Genomic DNA, 19,895 nt, shown 5'->3' on the forward strand with positions numbered 1-19,895 from the left:
TCTTTCTTTTGCGATGTACCGAGTCCACGGCCCGCCCTGTCTATTCAAGACAGATGGTATTTTTTATTAAAAACTTCAGTCACCTCTGCACCTTATAGTTTCTCCTTTTTCTTTCTTGGCCTTCGGTCGAATGACTGGGGGGTGGAGTTAAGGGGGGAGCTATATAGACAGCTCTGCTGTGGTGCTCTCTTTGCCACTTCCTGTTAGGAAGGATAATATCCCACAAGTAAGGATGAATCCGTGGACTCGGTACATCGCAAAAGAAAGAAATTTATCAGGTAAGCATAAATTTTGTTTTTTTAATTTCAAATGTACCTTGGTGTCCTTCACTAAGGTCTGTACTTTGGAAAATGTCTGCCACAGCCTTTGTCTGTGCCTATCCCTGAATCTCGTCACTCATAGGGACAGCCCCCTTTTTTTTTAGATTTCTATGAGGGTTTCCCCTGCGAGAATTGGCACGGAAAACTACATCTATTCAAGTAATTTTTATAAATCAGCCCTATGGAACTGTTGTGTACAGACATACATTTCTCCAACATAGGTGTGTCCGGTCCACGGCGTCATCCTTACTTGTGGGATATTCTCTTCCCCAACAGGAAATGGCAAAGAGCCCAGCAAAGCTGGTCACATGATCCCTCCTAGGCTCCGCCTACCCCAGTCATTCTCTTTGCCGTTGTACAGGCAACATCTCCACGGAGATGGCTTAGAGTTTTTTAGTGTTTAACTGTAGTTTTTATTATTCAATCAAGAGTTTGTTATTTTAAAATAGTGCTGGTATGTACTATTTACTCTGAAACAGAAAGGAGATGAAGATTTCTGTTTGTAAGAGGAAAATGATTTTAGCAACCGTTACTAAAATCCATGGCTGTTCCACACAGGACTGTTGAGAGGAATTAACTTCAGTTGGGGGAACAGTGAGCAGTCTTTTGCTGCTTGAGGTATGACACATTCTAACAAGACGATGTAATGCTGGAAGCTGTCATTTTCCCTATGGGATCCGGTAAGCCATTTTTATTCAGACAGTAAATAAGGGCTTCACAAGGGCTTATTAAGACTGTAGACATTTTCTGGGCTAAATCGATTCATATATTACATATATTTAGCCTTGAGGAATCATTTAATCTGGGTATTTTTGTAAAATAATATCGGCAGGCACTGTTTCAGACACCTTATTCTTTTGGGGCTTTCCCTAATCATAGGCAGAGCCTCATTTTTGCGCCGGTATTGCGCACTTGTTTTTGAGAAGCATGACATGCAGTCGCATGTGTGAGGAGCTCTGATACATAGAAAAGACTTTCTGAAGGCGTCATTTGGTATCGTATTCCCCTTTGGGCTTGGTTGGGTCTCAGCAAAGCAGATACCAGGGACTGTAAAGGGGTTAAAGTTAAAAACGGCTCCGGTTCCGTTATTTTAACCGTTAAAGCTTCCAAATTTGGTGTGCAATACTTTTAAGGCTTTAAGACACTGTGGTGAAATTTTGGTGAATTTTGAACAATTCCTTCATACTTTTTCGCAATTGCAGTAATAAAGTGTGTTCAGTTTAAAATTTAAAGTGACAGTAACGGTTTTATTTTAAAACATTTTTTGTACTTTGTTATCAAGTTTATGCCTGTTTAACATGTCTGAACTACCAGATAGACTGTGTTCTGAATGTGGGGAAGCCAAGGTTCCTTCTCATTTAAATAAATGTGATTTATGTGACACTGAAAATGATGCCCAAGATGATTCCTCAAGTGAGGGGAGTAAGCATGGTACTGCATCATTCCCTCCTTCGTCTACACGAGTCTTGCCCACTCAGGAGGCCCCTAGTACATCTAGCGCGCCAATACTCCTTACTATGCAACAATTAACGGCTGTAATGGATAATTCTATCAAAAACATTTTAGCCAAAATGCCCACTTATCAGCGTAAGCGCGACTGCTCTGTTTTAGATACTGAAGAGCATGAGGACGCTGATGATAATGGTTCTGAAATGCCCCTACACCAGTCTGAGGGGGCCAGGGAGGTTTTGTCTGAGGGAGAAATTTCAGATTCAGGGAAAATTTCTCAACAAGCTGAACCCGATGTGATTACATTTAAATTTAAGTTGGAACATCTCCGCGCTCTGCTTAAGGAGGTATTATCCACTCTGGATGATTGTGAGAATTTGATCATCCCAGAGAAACTATGTAAAATGGACAAGTTCCTAGAGGTCCCGGGGCTCCCAGAAGCTTTTCCTATACCCAAGCGGGTGGTGGACATTGTAAATAAAGAATGGGAAAGGCCCGGTATACCTTTCGTCCCTCCCCCCATATTTAAAAAATTGTTTCCTATGGTCGACCCCAGAAAGGACTTATGGCAGACAGTCCCCAAGGTCGAGGGAGCGGTTTCTACTTTAAACAAACGCACCACTATACCCATAGAAGATAGTTGTGCTTTCAAAGATCCTATGGATAAAAAATTAGAAGGTTTGCTTAAAAAGATGTTTGTTCAGCAAGGTTACCTTCTACAACCAATTTCATGCATTGTCCCTGTCACTACAGCTGCGTGTTTCTGGTTCGATGAGCTAGTAAAGGCGATCGATAGTGATTCTCCTCCTTATGAGGAGATTATGGACAGAATCTGTGCTCTCAAATTGGCTAATTCTTTCACCCTAGACGCCACTTTGCAATTGGCTAGGTTAGCGGCGAAGAATTCTGGGTTTGCTATTGTGGCGCGCAGAGCGCTTTGGTTGAAATCTTGGTCAGCTGATGCGTCTTCCAAGAACAAACTCCTTAACATTCCTTTCAAGGGGAAAACGCTGTTTGGCCCTGACTTGAAAGAAATTATCTCTGATATCACTGGGGGTAAGGGCCACGCCCTTCCTCAGGATAGGTCTTTCAAGACCAAAAATAAACCTAATTTTCGTCCCTTTCGTAGAAACGGACCAGCCCCAAGTGCTACGTCCTCTAAGCAAGAGGGTAATACTTCTCAAGCCAAGCCAGCCTGGAGACCAATGCAAGGCTGGAACAAGGGAAAGCAGGCCAAGAAACCTGCCACTGCTACCAAGACAGCATGAAATGTTGGCCCCCGATCCGGGACCGGATCTGGTGGGGGGCAGACTCTCTCTCTTCGCTCAGGCTTGGGCAAGAGATGTTCTGGATCCTTGGGCACTAGAAATAGTCTCCCAAGGTTATCTTCTGGAATTCAAGGGGCTTCCCCCAAGGGGGAGGTTCCACAGGTCTCAATTGTCTTCAGACCACATAAAAAGACAGGCATTCTTACATTGTGTAGAAGACCTGTTAAAAATGGGAGTGATTCATCCTGTTCCATTAGGAGAACAAGGGATGGGGTTCTACTCCAATCTGTTCATAGTTCCCAAAAAAGAGGGAACGTTCAGACCAATCTTAGATCTCAAGATCTTAAACAAGTTTCTCAAGGTTCCATCGTTCAAAATGGAAACCATTCGAACAATTCTTCCTTCCATCCAGGAAGGTCAATTCATGACCACGGTGGATTTAAAGGATGCGTATCTACATATTCCTATCCACAAGGAACATCATCGGTTCCTAAGGTTCGCATTCCTGGACAAGCATTACCAGTTAGTGGCGCTTCCTTTCGGATTAGCCACTGCTCCAAGGATTTTCACAAAGGTACTAGGGTCCCTTCTAGCGGTGCTAAGACCAAGGGGCATTGCAGTAGTACCTTACTTGGACGACATTCTGATTCAAGCGTCGTCCCTTCCTCAAGCAAAGGCTCACACGGACATAGTCCTGGCCTTTCTCAGATCTCACGGATGGAAAGTGAACGTGGAAAAGAGTTCTCTATCTCCGTCGACAAGGGTTCCCTTCTTGGGAACAATAATAGACTCCTTAGAAATGAGGATTTTTCTGACAGAGGCCAGAAAAACAAAACTCCTAAACTCTTGTCAAACACTTCATTCCGTTCCTCTTCCTTCCATAGCGCAGTGCATGGAAGTAATAGGTTTGATGGTAGCGGCAATGGACATAGTTCCTTTTGCGCGCATTCATCTAAGACCATTGCAACTGTGCATGCTCAGTCAGTGGAATGGGGACTATACAGACTTGTCTCCGAAGATACAAGTAAATCAGAGGACCAGAGACTCACTCCGTTGGTGGCTGTCCCTGGACAACCTGTCACAAGGGATGACCTTCCGCAGACCAGAGTGGGTCATTGTCACGACCGACGCCAGTCTGATGGGCTGGGGCGCGGTCTGGGGATCCCTGAAAGCTCAGGGTCTTTGGTCTCGGGAAGAATCTCTTCTACCGATAAATATTCTGGAACTGAGAGCGATATTCAATGCTCTCAAGGCTTGGCCTCAGCTAGCAAAGGCCAAGTTCATACGGTTTCAATCAGACAACATGACGACTGTTGCGTACATCAACCATCAGGGGGGAACAAGGAGTTCCCTGGCGATGGAAGAAGTGACCAAAATCATTCAATGGGCGGAGACTCACTCCTGCCACCTGTCTGCAATCCACATCCCAGGAGTGGAAAATTGGGAAGCGGATTTTCTGAGTCGTCAGACATTACATCCGGGGGAGTGGGAACTCCATCCGGAAATCTTTGCCCAAATTACTCATCTGTGGGGCATTCCAGACATGGATCTGATGGCCTCTCGTCAGAACTTCAAGGTTCCTTGCTACGGGTCCAGATCCAGGGATCCCAAGGCGACTCTAGTAGATGCACTAGTAGCACCTTGGACCTTCAAACTAGCTTATGTATTCCCGCCGTTTCCTCTCATCCCCAGGCTGGTAGCCAGGATCCATCAGGAGAGGGCGTCGGTGATCTTGATAGCTCCTGCGTGGCCACGCAGGACTTGGTATGCAGATCTGGTGAATATGTCATCGGCTCCACCATGGAAGCTACCTTTGAGACGAGACCTTCTTGTTCAAGGTCCGTTCGAACATCCGAATCTGGTCTCACTCCAGCTGACTGCTTGGAGATTGAACGCTTGATCTTATCAAAACGAGGGTTCTCAGATTCTGTTATTGATACTCTTGTTCAGGCCAGAAAGCCTGTAACTAGAAAAATTTACCACAAAATATGGAAAAAATATATCTGTTGGTGTGAATCTAAAGGATTCCCTTGGGACAAGGTAAAGATTCCTAAGATTCTATCCTTTCTTCAAGAAGGATTGGAGAAAGGATTATCTGCAAGTTCCTTGAAGGGACAGATTTCTGCCTTGTCTGTGTTACTCCACAAAAAGCTGGCAGCTGTGCCAGATGTTCAAGCCTTTGTTCAGGCTCTGGTTAGAATCAAGCCTGTTTACAAACCTTTGACTCCTCCTTGGAGTCTCAACTTAGTGCTTTCAGTTCTTCAGGGGGTTCCGTTTGAACCCTTACATTCCGTTGATATTAAGTTATTATCTTGGAAAGTTTTGTTTTTGGTTGCAATTTCTTCTGCCAGAAGAGTTTCAGAATTATCTGCTCTGCAGTGTTCTCCTCCTTATCTGGTGTTCCATGCAGATAAGGTGGTTTTACGTACTAAACCTGGTTTTCTTCCAAAAGTTGTTTCTAACAAAAACATTAACCAGGAGATAGTCGTGCCTTCTTTGTGTCCGAAACCAGTTTCGAAGAAGGAACGTTTGTTGCACAATTTGGATGTTGTTCGCGCTCTAAAATTCTATTTAGATGCTACAAAGGATTTTAGACAAACATCTTCCTTGTTTGTTGTTTATTCTGGTAAAAGGAGAGGTCAAAAAGCAACTTCTACCTCTCTCTCTTTTTGGATTAAAAGCATCATCAGATTGGCTTACGAGACTGCCGGACGGCAGCCTCCTGAAAGAATCACAGCTCATTCCACTAGGGCTGTGGCTTCCACATGGGCCTTCAAGAACGAGGCTTCTGTTGATCAGATATGTAGGGCAGCGACTTGGTCTTCACTGCACACTTTTACCAAATTTTACAAGTTTGATACTTTTGCTTCTTCTGAGGCTGTTTTTGGGAGAAAGGTTTTGCAAGCCGTGGTGCCTTCCATTTAGGTGACCTGATTTGCTCCCTCCCTTCATCCGTGTCCTAAAGCTTTGGTATTGGTTCCCACAAGTAAGGATGACGCCGTGGACCGGACACACCTATGTTGGAGAAAACAGAATTTATGTTTACCTGATAAATTACTTTCTCCAACGGTGTGTCCGGTCCACGGCCCGCCCTGGTTTTTTAATCAGGTCTGATAATTTATTTTCTTTAACTACAGTCACCACGGTATCATATGGTTTCTCCTATGCAAATATTCCTCCTTAACGTCGGTCGAATGACTGGGGTAGGCGGAGCCTAGGAGGGATCATGTGACCAGCTTTGCTGGGCTCTTTGCCATTTCCTGTTGGGGAAGAGAATATCCCACAAGTAAGGATGACGCCGTGGACCGGACACACCGTTGGAGAAAGTAATTTATCAGGTAAACATAAATTCTGTTTTCCTATTAGTTGCTAAATCAAGAGCTTTAACTTTTGTTTCTTGGGGAAAAAAATAAAAATATGATATATATATATATATATATATATATATATATATATATATATATATATAAACTTTTTTTTACTTGTTTAAATACTGAACTTTCAAATGTATGGTAGAAAACTTATTGAGTTTAATTTTCTGTTTATAATAATATTGTTTAATATTGGTAAGTTTTAACACTTTTTAAAAGCTTGTTATTGTAATAGTCCTTTGCAGCAACGTTTCGGTATTGTGAATTTTTTATGTTAAATATTCAAATCACAAAAATGATTAACATAAATTTTTCCTCCAATATTTTGGACTTCGTGTTTACATTTGGACAGTTTGACCTCAAGAAAATTGTAATTCATATTTTCCCTCCTAAGGGCTAGATTACGAGTGGAACACTATTTATCGCTCGTGCATTAACTCTGCTAGACTTCGGCCTTTTGAGCGCTCTCGCATTAACATGATGTGCGCAAAATGCTGAATTCCAAGTATCATGACCACGGTAACTTATTCTCTCATAGACTTCAACGGAGTGCAAAAAATGTAAAAACATTTTTTAACACCCTTACTCACGCACAAACCCGATCACATTTTCTCAAATGCACTTACCCAACATGACATATTAATATTTCACATTCCATTGTTCTTCACATAGAAGAATATATTCTATTTATTCATTAATACATATTTCTACATATATGTGGGGGTTTTTTTTTTTTTTGGGGGGGGGTAAAATATGTATTTATATATATATATATACTGTATGTATATATATATATATATATATATATATATATATATATAATTGTATATATGTATACAGGTAGCCCTCAGTTTACGCCGGGGTTAGGTTCCAGAAGGAATGGTTGTAAATCGAAACCGTTGTAAATTGAAACCCAGTTTATAATATAAGTCAATGGGAAGTGAGGGAGTTAGGTTCCAGGTCCCTCTCAAAATTGACATAAGTAACACCTAATACATTATTTTAAAATCTTTGAAATGAAGACTTTAAATGCGAAACAGCATTATAAACCTAATAAAATAGATTGTATCATCATCAAACTAAGTTTAATAAACAAAAACATTTGCTAAACCGCACCTAATAAAATTATCACACAAACACAGACTGTATCATCATCAATCTAAGTTTAATGAACAAAAACATTTGCTAAACCACACCTAATAAAATTATCACACAAACACAGACTGTATCATCATCAATCTAAGTTTAATAAACAAAATAATCACACAACAGACTGTATCATCATCATCAAACTAAGTTTAATGAACAAAAACGTTTTTTTACTGTTGCATTTTTCTGCAGCTAAGGGAAGTGGCTGCTAGATCTTGTTCCTTTAAAAATGGCTCCATTGCTTAGGTCTGGTTATACACTGATTAATTTCAGCCTGCCTGTGTTTAATCACACAACAGACTGTATCATCATCAAACTAAGTTTAATGAACAAAAACGTTTTTTACTTGTCTTTTTCTGCAAACAGTTCTCTGCATTGAGTCTGCAGATAAGGGAAGTGGCTGCTAGATCTTGTTCCTTTGAAAGCTGATCCATTGATCAAGTCTGGCTTGCTTTTCTTTGCATGTGTTTGCTGCAACACAAGCGGCTATTTTAATGTATGCATGTGCTAATGCTTTCAATAGCAAAAAAAAGGGTGTTATTCTGAAACGGCGCAAATTGAACCGTCGTAAACCGAGGGCCACCTGTATTTAGATGTAGATATACCCCTATGTGAATAGAACATATACCCCTATGTGAATAACATTGGAATGTGAAATATTTACAGTAAACATGCAGCTAAACGTTTTATAAATTAATATATATATACTGTATATATAATTAATGTTAATGAATATGCTTTTACATGTTTTCAGCTACTTGACTGAAAAGGGCTCCACTGCACTTATATGTAAGTCTATTTATGTATACATATGTATTTATATGTATATATGTCTGTAAATACATACTGTATATACACATATAAATACATACATATATATATATATATATATATATATATATATATATATATATATATATATATATACACACACATACATATTTAAACATGTTTATGTTTGTATCTATATGTTAAAGCAGTCCCATTTTTATTTAACACATGAGACCTTATATCTTTAAGCCCTTATAACTTTTATATGCATTTTAAAAAAATGTTTTTCCAAAGGCAGGGAGAGTCCACGACTTCATTCCTTACTGTTGGGAAATACAACACCTGGCCACCAGGAGGAGGCAAAGACACCCCAGCCAAAGGCTTAAATATCCCTCCCACTTCCCCCATCCCCCCAGTCATTCTTTGCCTTTCGTCACTAGAGGAGGATGGCAGAGAAGTGTCAGAAGATTTGTATAGTCCTTAAATGGGTATTTTCCCTTCAAGAGAGGACTGGAGTTTTAAGTAATCATATAATTCTCTCAGTGAGAGTATTGATGAAAGTTAGAGTCTGGAGATGCAGGGAAAGTTTTTCTGCAATGCGATCGAGACTGTCTATCTAACAGCTCCTGGGCAATCAGTGTTAACAAGTTACACTGCTTGCCTTTCCACACTCAGGTCCCTGTCAGAACACCGCGGCAAGGCTGTCACACTTGAGAGGCTGTTTCTGTTCCACAGCATAGATCCTGGAAGGTAAGTCTGCTTTATTTATGATTAGCAGGGACTCCTATTATTAGGGTCACAGTGTGACTCCTTATAGCCTCAATAGGATCAGGGGTTAATATCTCATTTAATTTAGAGATTATTTTGGAACAGCTGGGGAATATACTGTATGTATGACTTTGTTCTCTAAGGAACACTTGTGAAGGTTTGGGCTCAAATAGATTGCATACTTTTGGCAATGGAACAGACAGGTTTCACTTTTGTTTTTTGTGAGTTGCACAGCTCCTAATAGCTTTGCGTGCTTTTCTCATAGCAGGGGAGGTCCCTTCTTGCGCACCACGTAATCGGGTGTGACTATATTTGTTTTCCTTACGATCCTGCTGCAAGAACTCTGGCTATCCTACAGAGAGCATTTTCTATAACTTGTCTGGGTCTAGGAGGTGGTGAGTGCCCCAGCCATTGGGGTTATTTAAGTGCCTCTTTTTTTAATAAACCGTTGTTGTTGTTTGAAACTGTTTTCTTACTGTGGGATTGCATCTCCAGCAATGGAGGACTCTGATAATACGTTAGAAGGTTCTGCTCCTTCTATATTAAATAATACCTGCTTACATTGTGAGGAGGCGGTGGTTTGTCCACCTGCTCAATTTTGTTCCAATTGCCTGGGTACTGTTCTAAAGTCTAAGAAGGGAGTAAGAAGGGAGCTAAATCTGTTAACCTCCCTAGCATAATTAGTCCCTCTGAGCCGTCAACTTCTCAGCTCTCTGAGGTCCGTATATATAAATGAGGTCCGAATAGCTATCTCCTTTATCTGTGGTGTAAATATGCAGATTGTACGTCTGAATGCAAAGGCTTTATGCTTTACGATCCTAGCTCGCAGGGCTCTCTGGTTGAAATCTATGGTCCGCGAATATGGTTTCTAAATCCAGACTCCTTTCCTTACCATTTAAGGGAAGGTTTTATTTGGACCCGGTCTGGACTCTATAATTTCTACTGTTACCAGAGGGAAAGGGCTTTCCTTCCGCAGGATAAGAGGAATAGACCTAAGGGACGGTAGTCCTCTACTTTTCGTTCCTTTCGTTCAGACAAGTCCCAAAGAACTCAATCATCTTCCAAGCCCTAGCAACCCAAGAGTTTAGCTGAGCTTCCGGGTGTGCAGTCCTTTGTTAAGGCTCTGATTAGGATCAGACCTGTGTTTAGACCTGTGGCTCCGCCTTGGAGTCTCAATCTTGTTCTTCGTGTTTTGCAGCAGCCCATCCATAATGTTGACATTAAACATTTATCTTTGAAGGTTTTGTTTCTAATAGCCATTGCCTCTGCTCGCAGAGTCTCTGAGATTTCAGCTTTACAGTGTGACTACTTACCTTGTTTTTCATGCCGATAAGGTGGTTTTACTTACTAGGTTAGGTTTCCTTCCTAAGGTGGTGTCAGATTGTAACATTAATCGAGAGATCATTGTTCCTTCCTTGTGTCCCAATCCTTCTTCAGCAAAGGAATTTTTGCTTCACAATCTGGATGTGGTTTGTGCTTTGAAGTTTTAGCTTCAGGCTACTAAGGAGTTCAGACAATCTTCATCTTTGCTTGTCGTCTATGCGGGTAGACGTAGGGAATAGAAGGCTTTGGCTGGGGTGTCTTTGCCTCCTCCTGGTGGCCAGGTGTTGTATTTCCCAACAGTAAGTAATGAAGTCGTGGACTCTCCCTGTCAGGAAAGAAAGGAGTTTATATGGTAAGCATAAATTTTGTTTTTTTATTAGATAGTATTATTATGAGTGTAGCTGTACTTTTTAATGTATTTTTTATGTGTTTTGTGCAACGTTTTAGTAGAGCGTAACAGTTAACTAGACTATGTAACCACAATATTCCCATTTGCATTAAATTGCGCTTGAGCAAACTTGTTTTTCATCTTATTTACGCATGCTACTTCCGACGTTCAGAAAGATCAGCGTTAAACCACTGTTCGCTCGCGGGCAACAGCTCGCCACTCATAATCTAGCCCTAAATAACTCCAATACTTCTGAACATATTAAAAAACAATATTGCAACTTTGGCTGGCAATAGAGGTTTGTGCGTTTAGTCATATTTGCCCAAAATTTAACTGATGAGCTTTTAATTCACATTCTCCAATTAAAATGTGATTAGCTTGCATTGCAGATTAATATATTTGTCTATGTTTTTGTGTTCTGCAGGCTGCAGAGTATAACATTTTTGAAGGAATGGAGTTAAGAGGGGCTCCGCTTGTGGTTATAGGCCAAGGCAAGATCATGATGGAAGATGGGAACCTACATGTGACACAGGGAACTGGACGCTTTATTCCCTGCAGTCCTTTCTCAGACTATGTGTATAAACGCATCAAAGCCAGAACCAAGGTGAGAATGAAGACAGCACATTTATATGCAGCTCATGAATAACCTTGCAGTTAAATATGCATTTCACTTACAGCTGTGGTTCTCTAGCTTTGCAGTCAATCAGTCCCTCCTCAAAATGTTGTTCAGTGTTTGTAGTTCCTTTATGTCCTGAAAAAAATCTAGAATGCTTGCGAGGTCTATGAATCTAACAACAGCAGAGATTGCTCTATACAGAATGTTACACACTGGACCTGTATAACTAGCTGGTTTTGTCCCAAGATATTCCGAAGATAAGTGTGTGACAAAATCATTAATAAAGGACAATATCTTATGGGTCTTTAAAAGCTTGTCCAGCCCAAGGCTTTGGGTGAACAATGCAGCTTTTAAGTTTCACCACTGATTCATGCTGAATGATATATGGAGGCCTACTTACCAAGCTGTCAACTGTGCTGCATCCAACGGCACCAATACGCTCGCCTAACATCGCGGCCGCGGACCTGAATACGCTCTCCATATTTAACAAAAAAGCTGTCAAAAAGCCGCGCACCAAGTACGGGGCGATGAGCAGCAGACTATTGTTAACTAACAGTCATCGTTCTCGCTGCTCTTCAGCTTTTTCACAGCTTTATTTCTATACTGTCACTAAACACCGCCACTATACTAAACTGTTTAACCCCTATCCCGCCGCTCCCGGACCCCGCCGCAACTAAATAAAGTTATTAACCCCTATCCCGCCGCTCCCCGACCCCACCACAACTCTAATAAACTTATTAACCCCTATCCCGCCGCTCCCGGACCCCGCCGCCACCTACATTATGTTCTTAACCCCTGATCTGCCGCCCCCTACACCGCCGCCACCTACATTATGTTCTTAACCCCTATCCCGCCATTCCCGGACCCAGCCGCAACTAAATAAAGCTATTAACCCCTAAACCACCAGCCCCCCACATCGCCATAAACTAAATTAACCTATTAACCCCTAAACCTAACAACCCGCTAACTGTACATTAAATATTAACTCATCCCTATCGTATAATAAATTTAAACATACCTTTAAAATTAAATTAAACTATATTAAACTATTAATTAACCTACCCTAACTATTATACTAAATTACATTAAACTATATTAAACCAATAATTAATCTATCCTAACTGTTATACTAAATTACATTAAACTATATTAAACTAATAATTAATCTATCCTAACTGTTATACTAAATTACATTAAACTATATTAAACTAATAATTAATCTATCCTAACTGTTATACTAAATTACATTAAACTATATTATACTAATAATTAATCTATCCTAACTATTATACTAAAATTACATTAAGCTACAAATTAAATTAACTATATTATATATTTAAACACCTAACCCTACTCAAGTAATTTAAATCTACACTAAAAAATTACTAAGTTACAAAAAATAACAAACACTAAGTTACAAAAAAATAAACACTAAGTTACACAAAATAAAACAAAATTTATTAAAGCTTTAAACTAATTACACCTAATCTAAGAGCCCTATGAAAATAAAAAAGCCCCCCAAAATAAAAACCCCCATAGCCTACAATATACTACAAATAGCCCTTAAAAGGGCCTTTTGCGGGGCATTGCCCCAAAGAAATCAGCTCTTTTACCTGTAAATAAAAAATACAAATACTCCCTCAACAGTAAAACCCACCACACAACCAACCCCCCCAATAAAATCCTAATCTAAAAAAACCTAAGCTCCCCATTGCCCTGAAAAGGGCAGTTGGATGGGCATTGCCCTTAAAAGGGCATTTAGCTCTATTGCAGCCCAAACCCCTAATCTAAAAATAAAACCCACCCAATAAACCCTTAAAAAATCCTCACACTACCCCCTGAAGATCCACTTACAGTTTTGAAGATCCGACATCCATCCTCCAAGAAGCCGGCAGAAGTCTTCATCCAAGCGGCCGAAGTCTTCATCCAAGCCCACAGAAGTCTTCACCCAGACGGCATCTACTATCTTCATCCATCCGGCGCGGAGCGGGTCCATCTTCAAGACATCCGACGCGGAGCAATCTCTTTTTCCGACGACTACCCAACGAATGAAGGTTCCTTTAAATGACGTCATCCAAGATGGCGTCCCTTAGATTAAGGTTGAAAAAATCCTATTGGCTGATGCAATCAGCCAATTGGATTGAGCTTTCATCCTATTGGCTGATCCAATCAGCCAATAGGATTGAGCTTGCATTCTATTGGCTGATTGGAATAGCCAATAGAATGCAAGCTCAATCCTATTGGATAAAAGGTCAAGCCTATTGGCTGATTGCAACAGCCAATAAGATTTTTTTCAACCCTAATTCCGATTGGCTGATAGAATTCTATCAGCCAATCGGAATCTAAGGGACGCCATCTTGGATGGCGTCATTTAAAGGAACCTTCATTCGTCGGGTAGTCGTCGGAAGAAGAAGATGCTCCGGGTCGGATGTCTTGAAGATGGACCTGTTCCGCTCCGGATGGATGAAGATAGAAGATGCCGTCTGGGTGAAGACTTCTGCGGGCTTGGATGAAGACTTCGGCTGCTTCGTTGAGGACTTCTGCCGGCTTCTTGGAGGATGGATGTCGTTTCTTCAAAACTGTAAGTGGATCTTCAGGGGGTAGTGTGAGGATTTTTTAAGGGTTTATTGGGTGGGTTTTATTTTTAGATTAGGGGTTTGGGCTGCAATAGAGCTAAATGCCCTTTTAAGGGCAATGCCCATCCAAATGCCCTTTTCAGGGCAATGGGGATCTTAGGTTTTTTTAGATTAGGATTTTATTTGGGGGATTTGATTGTGTGGGTGGTGGGTTTTACTGTTGGGGGGATATTTGTATTTTTTATTTACAGGTAAAAGAGCTGATTTCTTTAAGGCAATGCCCTGCAAAAGGCCCTTTTAAGGGCTATTTGTAGTTTATTGTAGGCTAGGGTTTTTATTTTAGGGGGGCTTTTTTATTTTCATAGGGCTCTTAGATTAGGTGTAAAATTAGTTTAAAGCTTTGATTAAAAAAAATATTTTGTGTAACTTAGTGTTTATTTTTTTTGTAACTAGGGCCTAGATTTGGAGTTTGGCGGTAGCCGTGAAAACCAGCGTTAGAGGCTCCTAACGCTGGTTTTAGGCTACCTCCGGTATTTGGAGTCACTCAAAGAAGGTTCTAACGCTCACTTTTCAGCCGCGACTTTTCCATACCGCAGATCCCCTTACGTCAATTGCGTATCTTATCTTTTCAATGGGATTTTTCTAACTCCGGTATTTAGAGTCGTGGCTGAAGTGAGCGTTAGAAATCTAACGACAAAACTCCAGCCGCAGAAAAAAGTCAGTAGTTAAGAGCTTTCTGGGCTAACGCCGGTTCATAAAGCTCTTAACTACTGTACTCTAAAGTACACTAATACCCATTAACTACCTATGTACCCCTAAACCGAGGTCCCCCCACATCGCCGCAACTCGATTAAATTTTTTTAACCCCTAATCTGCCGACCGCCACCTACGTTATCCTTATGTACCCCTAATCTGCTGCCCCTAACATCGACGACCCCTATATTATATTTATTGACCCCTAACCTGCCCCCCACAACGTCGCCGCCACCTACCTACAATGATTAACCCCTAATCTGCCGACCGCAAAGAGCCGCCAGCTACATTATAGCTATGTACCCCTAATCTGCTGCCCCTAACACCGCTGACCCCTATATTATATTTAATAACCCCTAACCTGCCCTCCCTAACATCGCCAACACCTAACATCAATTATTAACCCCTAATCTGCCGACCGAATCTCGCCGCTATTCTAATAAATGTATTAACCCCTAAAGCTAAGTCTAACACTAGCAACCCCCTAAGTTAAATATAATTTTAATCTAACGAAATTAATTAACTCTTATTAAATAAATTATTCCTATTTAAAGCTAAATACTTACCTGTAAAATAAATCCTAATATAGCTACAACATAAATTATAATTATATTATAGCTATTTTAGGATTAATATTTATTTTACAGGTAACTTTGTATATATTTTAACCAGGTACAATAGCTATTAAATAGTTAAGAACTATTTAATAGCTAAAATAGTTAAAATAATTACAAATTTACCTGTAAAATAAATCTAACCTAAGTTACAATTAAACCTAACACTACACTATCAATAAATTATTTAAATAAAATACCTACAATTACCTACAATTAAACCTAACACTACACTATCAATAAATTAATTAAATACAATACCTACAAATAACTACAATGAAATAAACTAACTAAAGTACAAAAATAAAAAAGAACTAAGTTACAAAAAATAAAAAAATATTTACAAACATAAGAAAAATCTTACAACAATTTTAAACTAATTACACCTACTCTAAGCCCCCTAATAAAATAACAAAGCCCCCCAAAATAAAAAAATGCCCTACCCTATTCTAAATTACTAAAGTTCAAAGCTCTTTTACCTTACCAGCCCTGAACAGGGCCCTTTGCGGGGCATGCCCTAAGAAGTTCAGCTCTTTTGCCTGTAAAAAAAAACATACAATACCCCCCCCCCCCCAACATTACAACCCACATCCCCTAATCTAACCCAAACCCCCCTTAAATAAACCTAACACTAAGCCCCTGAAGATCATCCTACCTTGTCTTCACCATACCAGGTTCTCCGATCCGTCCTGGCTCCAAAATCTTCATCCAACCCAAGCGGGGGCTGGCGATCCATCTTCCGGCGGCTGAAGAGGTCCAGAAGAGGCTCCAAAGTCTTCCAATGAGGACCGGCTCCATCCTGAAGACCTCCACCGCGGACCCATCTTCATCCGGCGACGTCCAACTGAAGAATGACGGTTCCTTTAAGGGACGTCATCCAAGATGGCGTCCCTCGAATTCCGATTGGCTGATAGGATTCTATCAGCCAATCGGAATTAAGGTAGGAATATTCTGATTGGCTGATGGAATCCGCCAATCAGAATCAAGATCAATCCGATTGGCTGATCCAATCAGCCAATCAGATTGAGCTTGCATTATATTGGCTGATCGGAACAGCCAATAGAATGTGAGCTCAATCTGATTGGCTGATTGGATCAGCCAATCGGATTGAACTTGATTCTGATTGGCTGATTCCATCAGCCAATCAGAATATTCCTACCTTAATTCCGATTGGCTGATAGAATCAGCCAATCGGAATTCGAGGGACTCCATCTTGGATGACGTCCCTTAAAGGAACCGTCATTCTTCAGTTGGACGTCGCCGGATGAAGATGGGTCCGCGGTGGAGGTCTTCAGGATGGAGCCGGTCCTCATCGGATGAAGATAGAAGATGCCGCTTGGAAGATGATGGTTGCCGGTCCGGATCTACTCTTCTTCCCGGATAGGATGAAGACTTTGGAGCCTCTTCTGGACCTCTTCAGCCGCCGGAAGATGGATCGCCAGCCCCCGCTTGGGTTGGATGAAGATTTTGGAGCCAGGACGGATTGGTGAACCTGGTATGGTGAAGACAAGGTAAGATGATCTTCAGGGGCTTAGTGTTAGGTTTATTTAAGGGGGGTTTGGGTTAGATTAGGGGTATGTGGGTGGTGGGTTGTAATGTTGGGGGGGTATTGTATGTTTTTTTTTTACAGGCAAAAGAGCTGAACTTCTTGGGGCATGCCCCGCAAAGGGCCCTGTTCAGGGCTGGTAAGGTAAAAGAGCTTTGAACTTTAGTAATTTAGAATAGGGTAGGGCATTTTTTATTTTGGGGGGCTTTGTTGTTTTATTAGGGGGCTTAGAGTAGGTGTAATTAGTTTAAAATTGTTGTAAGATTTTCCTTATGTTTGTAAATATTTTTTTATTTTTTGTAACTTAGTTCTTTTTTATTTTTTGTACTTTAGTTAGTTTATTTCATTGTAGTTATTTGTAGATATTGTATTTAATTAATGTATTGATAGTGTAGTGTTAGGTTTAATTGTAGGTAATTGTAGATATTTTATTTAATTAATTTAATGATAGTGTAGTGTTAGGTTTAATTGTAACTTAGGTTAGGATTTATTTTACAGGTTATTTTGTTATTATTTTAACTAGGTAACTATTAAATAGTTATTAACTATTTAATAGCTATTGTACCTGGTTAAAATAATTACAAAGTTACCTGTAAAATAAATATTAATCCTAAAATAGCTATAATATAATTATAATTTATAGTGTAGCTATACAGGTATACCCTGCTCATACAGCGGGTTAGGGACCGGAGCCCCGCTGTAAAGTGAAAACCGCCTTAAAGTGAAACAAGGCAGTTTTAGCTTTCTTTTCACTTGCCAGTGTGTTTAAAAACTTAAAAACATGTTTTAACTAACTTATATTAGGTGTACAATAGCGCTAAGTTTAGTTTAACACTCGCACAGCACAGTATTCAATAAATACTGTACCTGTAAAATAGTGACAATCACTGTAGTACAATTTGCCAGAGTATAGCACTGAGACACAGATTGCACTGTAATGCTGTAAACAGAGTGAACTAAGCATAATAAAATGGTGCCAGTCACTTTTCTTGCAATCTCACGAAGATTACAGCACTGTTTTAAAATCCTTGGAGGTTGAACTTCAGCTCCACAAAGCGCTGTATTAGTGAAGCGCTGTAAAGTGAAGCTCTGTAAAGTGAGGTATACCTGTATTAGGATTTATTTTACAGGTAAGTATTTAGCTTTAAATAGGAATAATTTATTTAATAAGAGATAATTAATTTCGTTAGATGTAAATTATATTTAATTTAGGGGGGTGTTAGTGTTAGGGTTAGACTTAGCTTTAGGGGTTAATACATTTATTAGAATAGCGGTGAGCTCCAGTCGGCAGATTAGGGGTTAATAATTGAAGTTGGGTGTCGGCGATGTTAGGGAGGGCAGATTAGGGGTTAATACTATTTATTATAGGGTTAGTGAGGCGGATTAGGGGTTAATAACTATATTATAGTAGCGCTCAGGTCCGGTCGGCAGATTAGGGGTTAATAAGTGTAGGCAGGTGAAGGCGACGATGTGGGAGGCAGATTAGGGGTTAATAAATATAATATAGGGGTCGGCGATGTTAGGGCAGCAGATTAGGGGTACATAGGGATAATGTAAGTAGCGGCGGTTAATAATAATATGCAGGGGTCAGCGATAGCGGGGGCGGCAGATTGGGGGTTAATAAGTGTAAGGTTAGGGGTGTTTAGACTCGGGGTACATGTTAGAGTGTTAGGTGCAGACGTAGGAAGTGTTTCCCCATAGCAAACAATGGGGCTGCGTTAGGAGCTGAACGCAGGTTTTTTGCAGGTGTTAGGTTTTTTTTCAGCTCAAACAGCCCCATTTTTTCCTATGGGGGAATCGTGCACGAGCACGTTTTTGAAGCTGGCCGCTTGCGTAAGCAACTCTGGTATCGAGAGTTGAAGCTGCGTTAAATATGCTCTACGCTCCTTTTTTTGGAGCCTAACGCAGCCTTTATGTGGACTCTCAATACCAGAGTTATTTTTATGGTGCGGCCAGAAAAAAGCCGGCGTTAGCTACGCGGGTCCTTACCGACAAAACTCTAAATCTAGCCGTTAGTGTTTGTTATTTTTTTGTAACTTAGTTGCTAGTTTTTTGTAACAGTAATTTTTTAGTGTAGATTTAAATTATTTGAGTAGGGTTAGGTGTTTAAATATATAATATAGTTAATTTAATTTGTAGTTTAATGTAATTTAGTATAATAATTAGGATAGATTAATTATTAGTTTAATATGGTTTAAGGTAATTCTAGTATAATAGTTAGGGTACGTTAATTGTTAGTTTAATATAGTTTAATATAGTTTAATTTAAATCTAAAGGTAAGTTTAAATTTATTATAAGATAGGGAGGAGTTAATATTTAATATAAAGTTAGCGGGTTGTTAGGTTTAGGGGTTAATAGTATAATTTAGTTTATGGCGATGTGGGGGGCTGGCGGTTTAGGGGTTAATAGGTTTAGTAAGTGATAGTGATGTGGGAGGCCAGGGGTATAGGAGTTAATACATTTATTTAGTTGCGGTGGGCTCCGGGAGCAGCGGGATAGGGGTTAATAACTTTAAATAGGTGGCGGCGGTGTCGGGAGCGGCAGATTAGGGGTCAATAACTTTTATTTAGGTGGCGGCGGTGTCGGGGTGGCAGATTAAGGGTTAATAAGTATAAATTAGGTGGTGGCGGTGTAGGGGGCGGCAGATTAGAGGTGTTTAGACTTGGGGTTTATGTTAGGGTGTTAGGTGTAAACATAACTTTTATTCTCCCATAGGAATCAATGGTATATCCGGCAGCAGCGAACATAAGCTTTCGCTGCTTTCAGACTCCCATTGATTCTTATGGCATCCTCCGCCTCCAGGGAACATCTGTAGTGACGTAAGCATCGATCTGTGTTGGACTGAGATTGGTGGATCGTATGTTACGTCACAGATTTCAACTTTTGCTGGTCTGTAGGCTTTGATAACTATGGGGAATCAGGCTCTCCACAATTATGCTGCGGAAATTCCAGCGTATTTGCGGTTGACGGCTTGATAAATAGG

The 19,895-nt window shown here is 40.3% G+C and overlaps 1 protein-coding gene across 2 annotated transcripts in view; it reads left to right on the forward strand.

The window, feature by feature from the left end:
* DPYSL3 (dihydropyrimidinase like 3) overlaps positions 1-19,895 on the forward strand; it is a 609,221-nt gene that overhangs the window by 557,873 nt on the left and 31,453 nt on the right. For both annotated transcript variants that reach the window (XM_053717144.1, XM_053717145.1), the window contains exon 12: positions 11,232-11,411. In XM_053717144.1, coding sequence (XP_053573119.1) covers positions 11,232-11,411 — 180 coding nt within the window. The remainder of the gene's footprint in view (positions 1-11,231; positions 11,412-19,895) is intronic.

Source organism: Bombina bombina, chromosome 6 (genome assembly GCF_027579735.1).
Source record: "Bombina bombina isolate aBomBom1 chromosome 6, aBomBom1.pri, whole genome shotgun sequence".
In the NCBI taxonomy this organism is placed as follows: domain Eukaryota; kingdom Metazoa; phylum Chordata; class Amphibia; order Anura; family Bombinatoridae; genus Bombina; species Bombina bombina.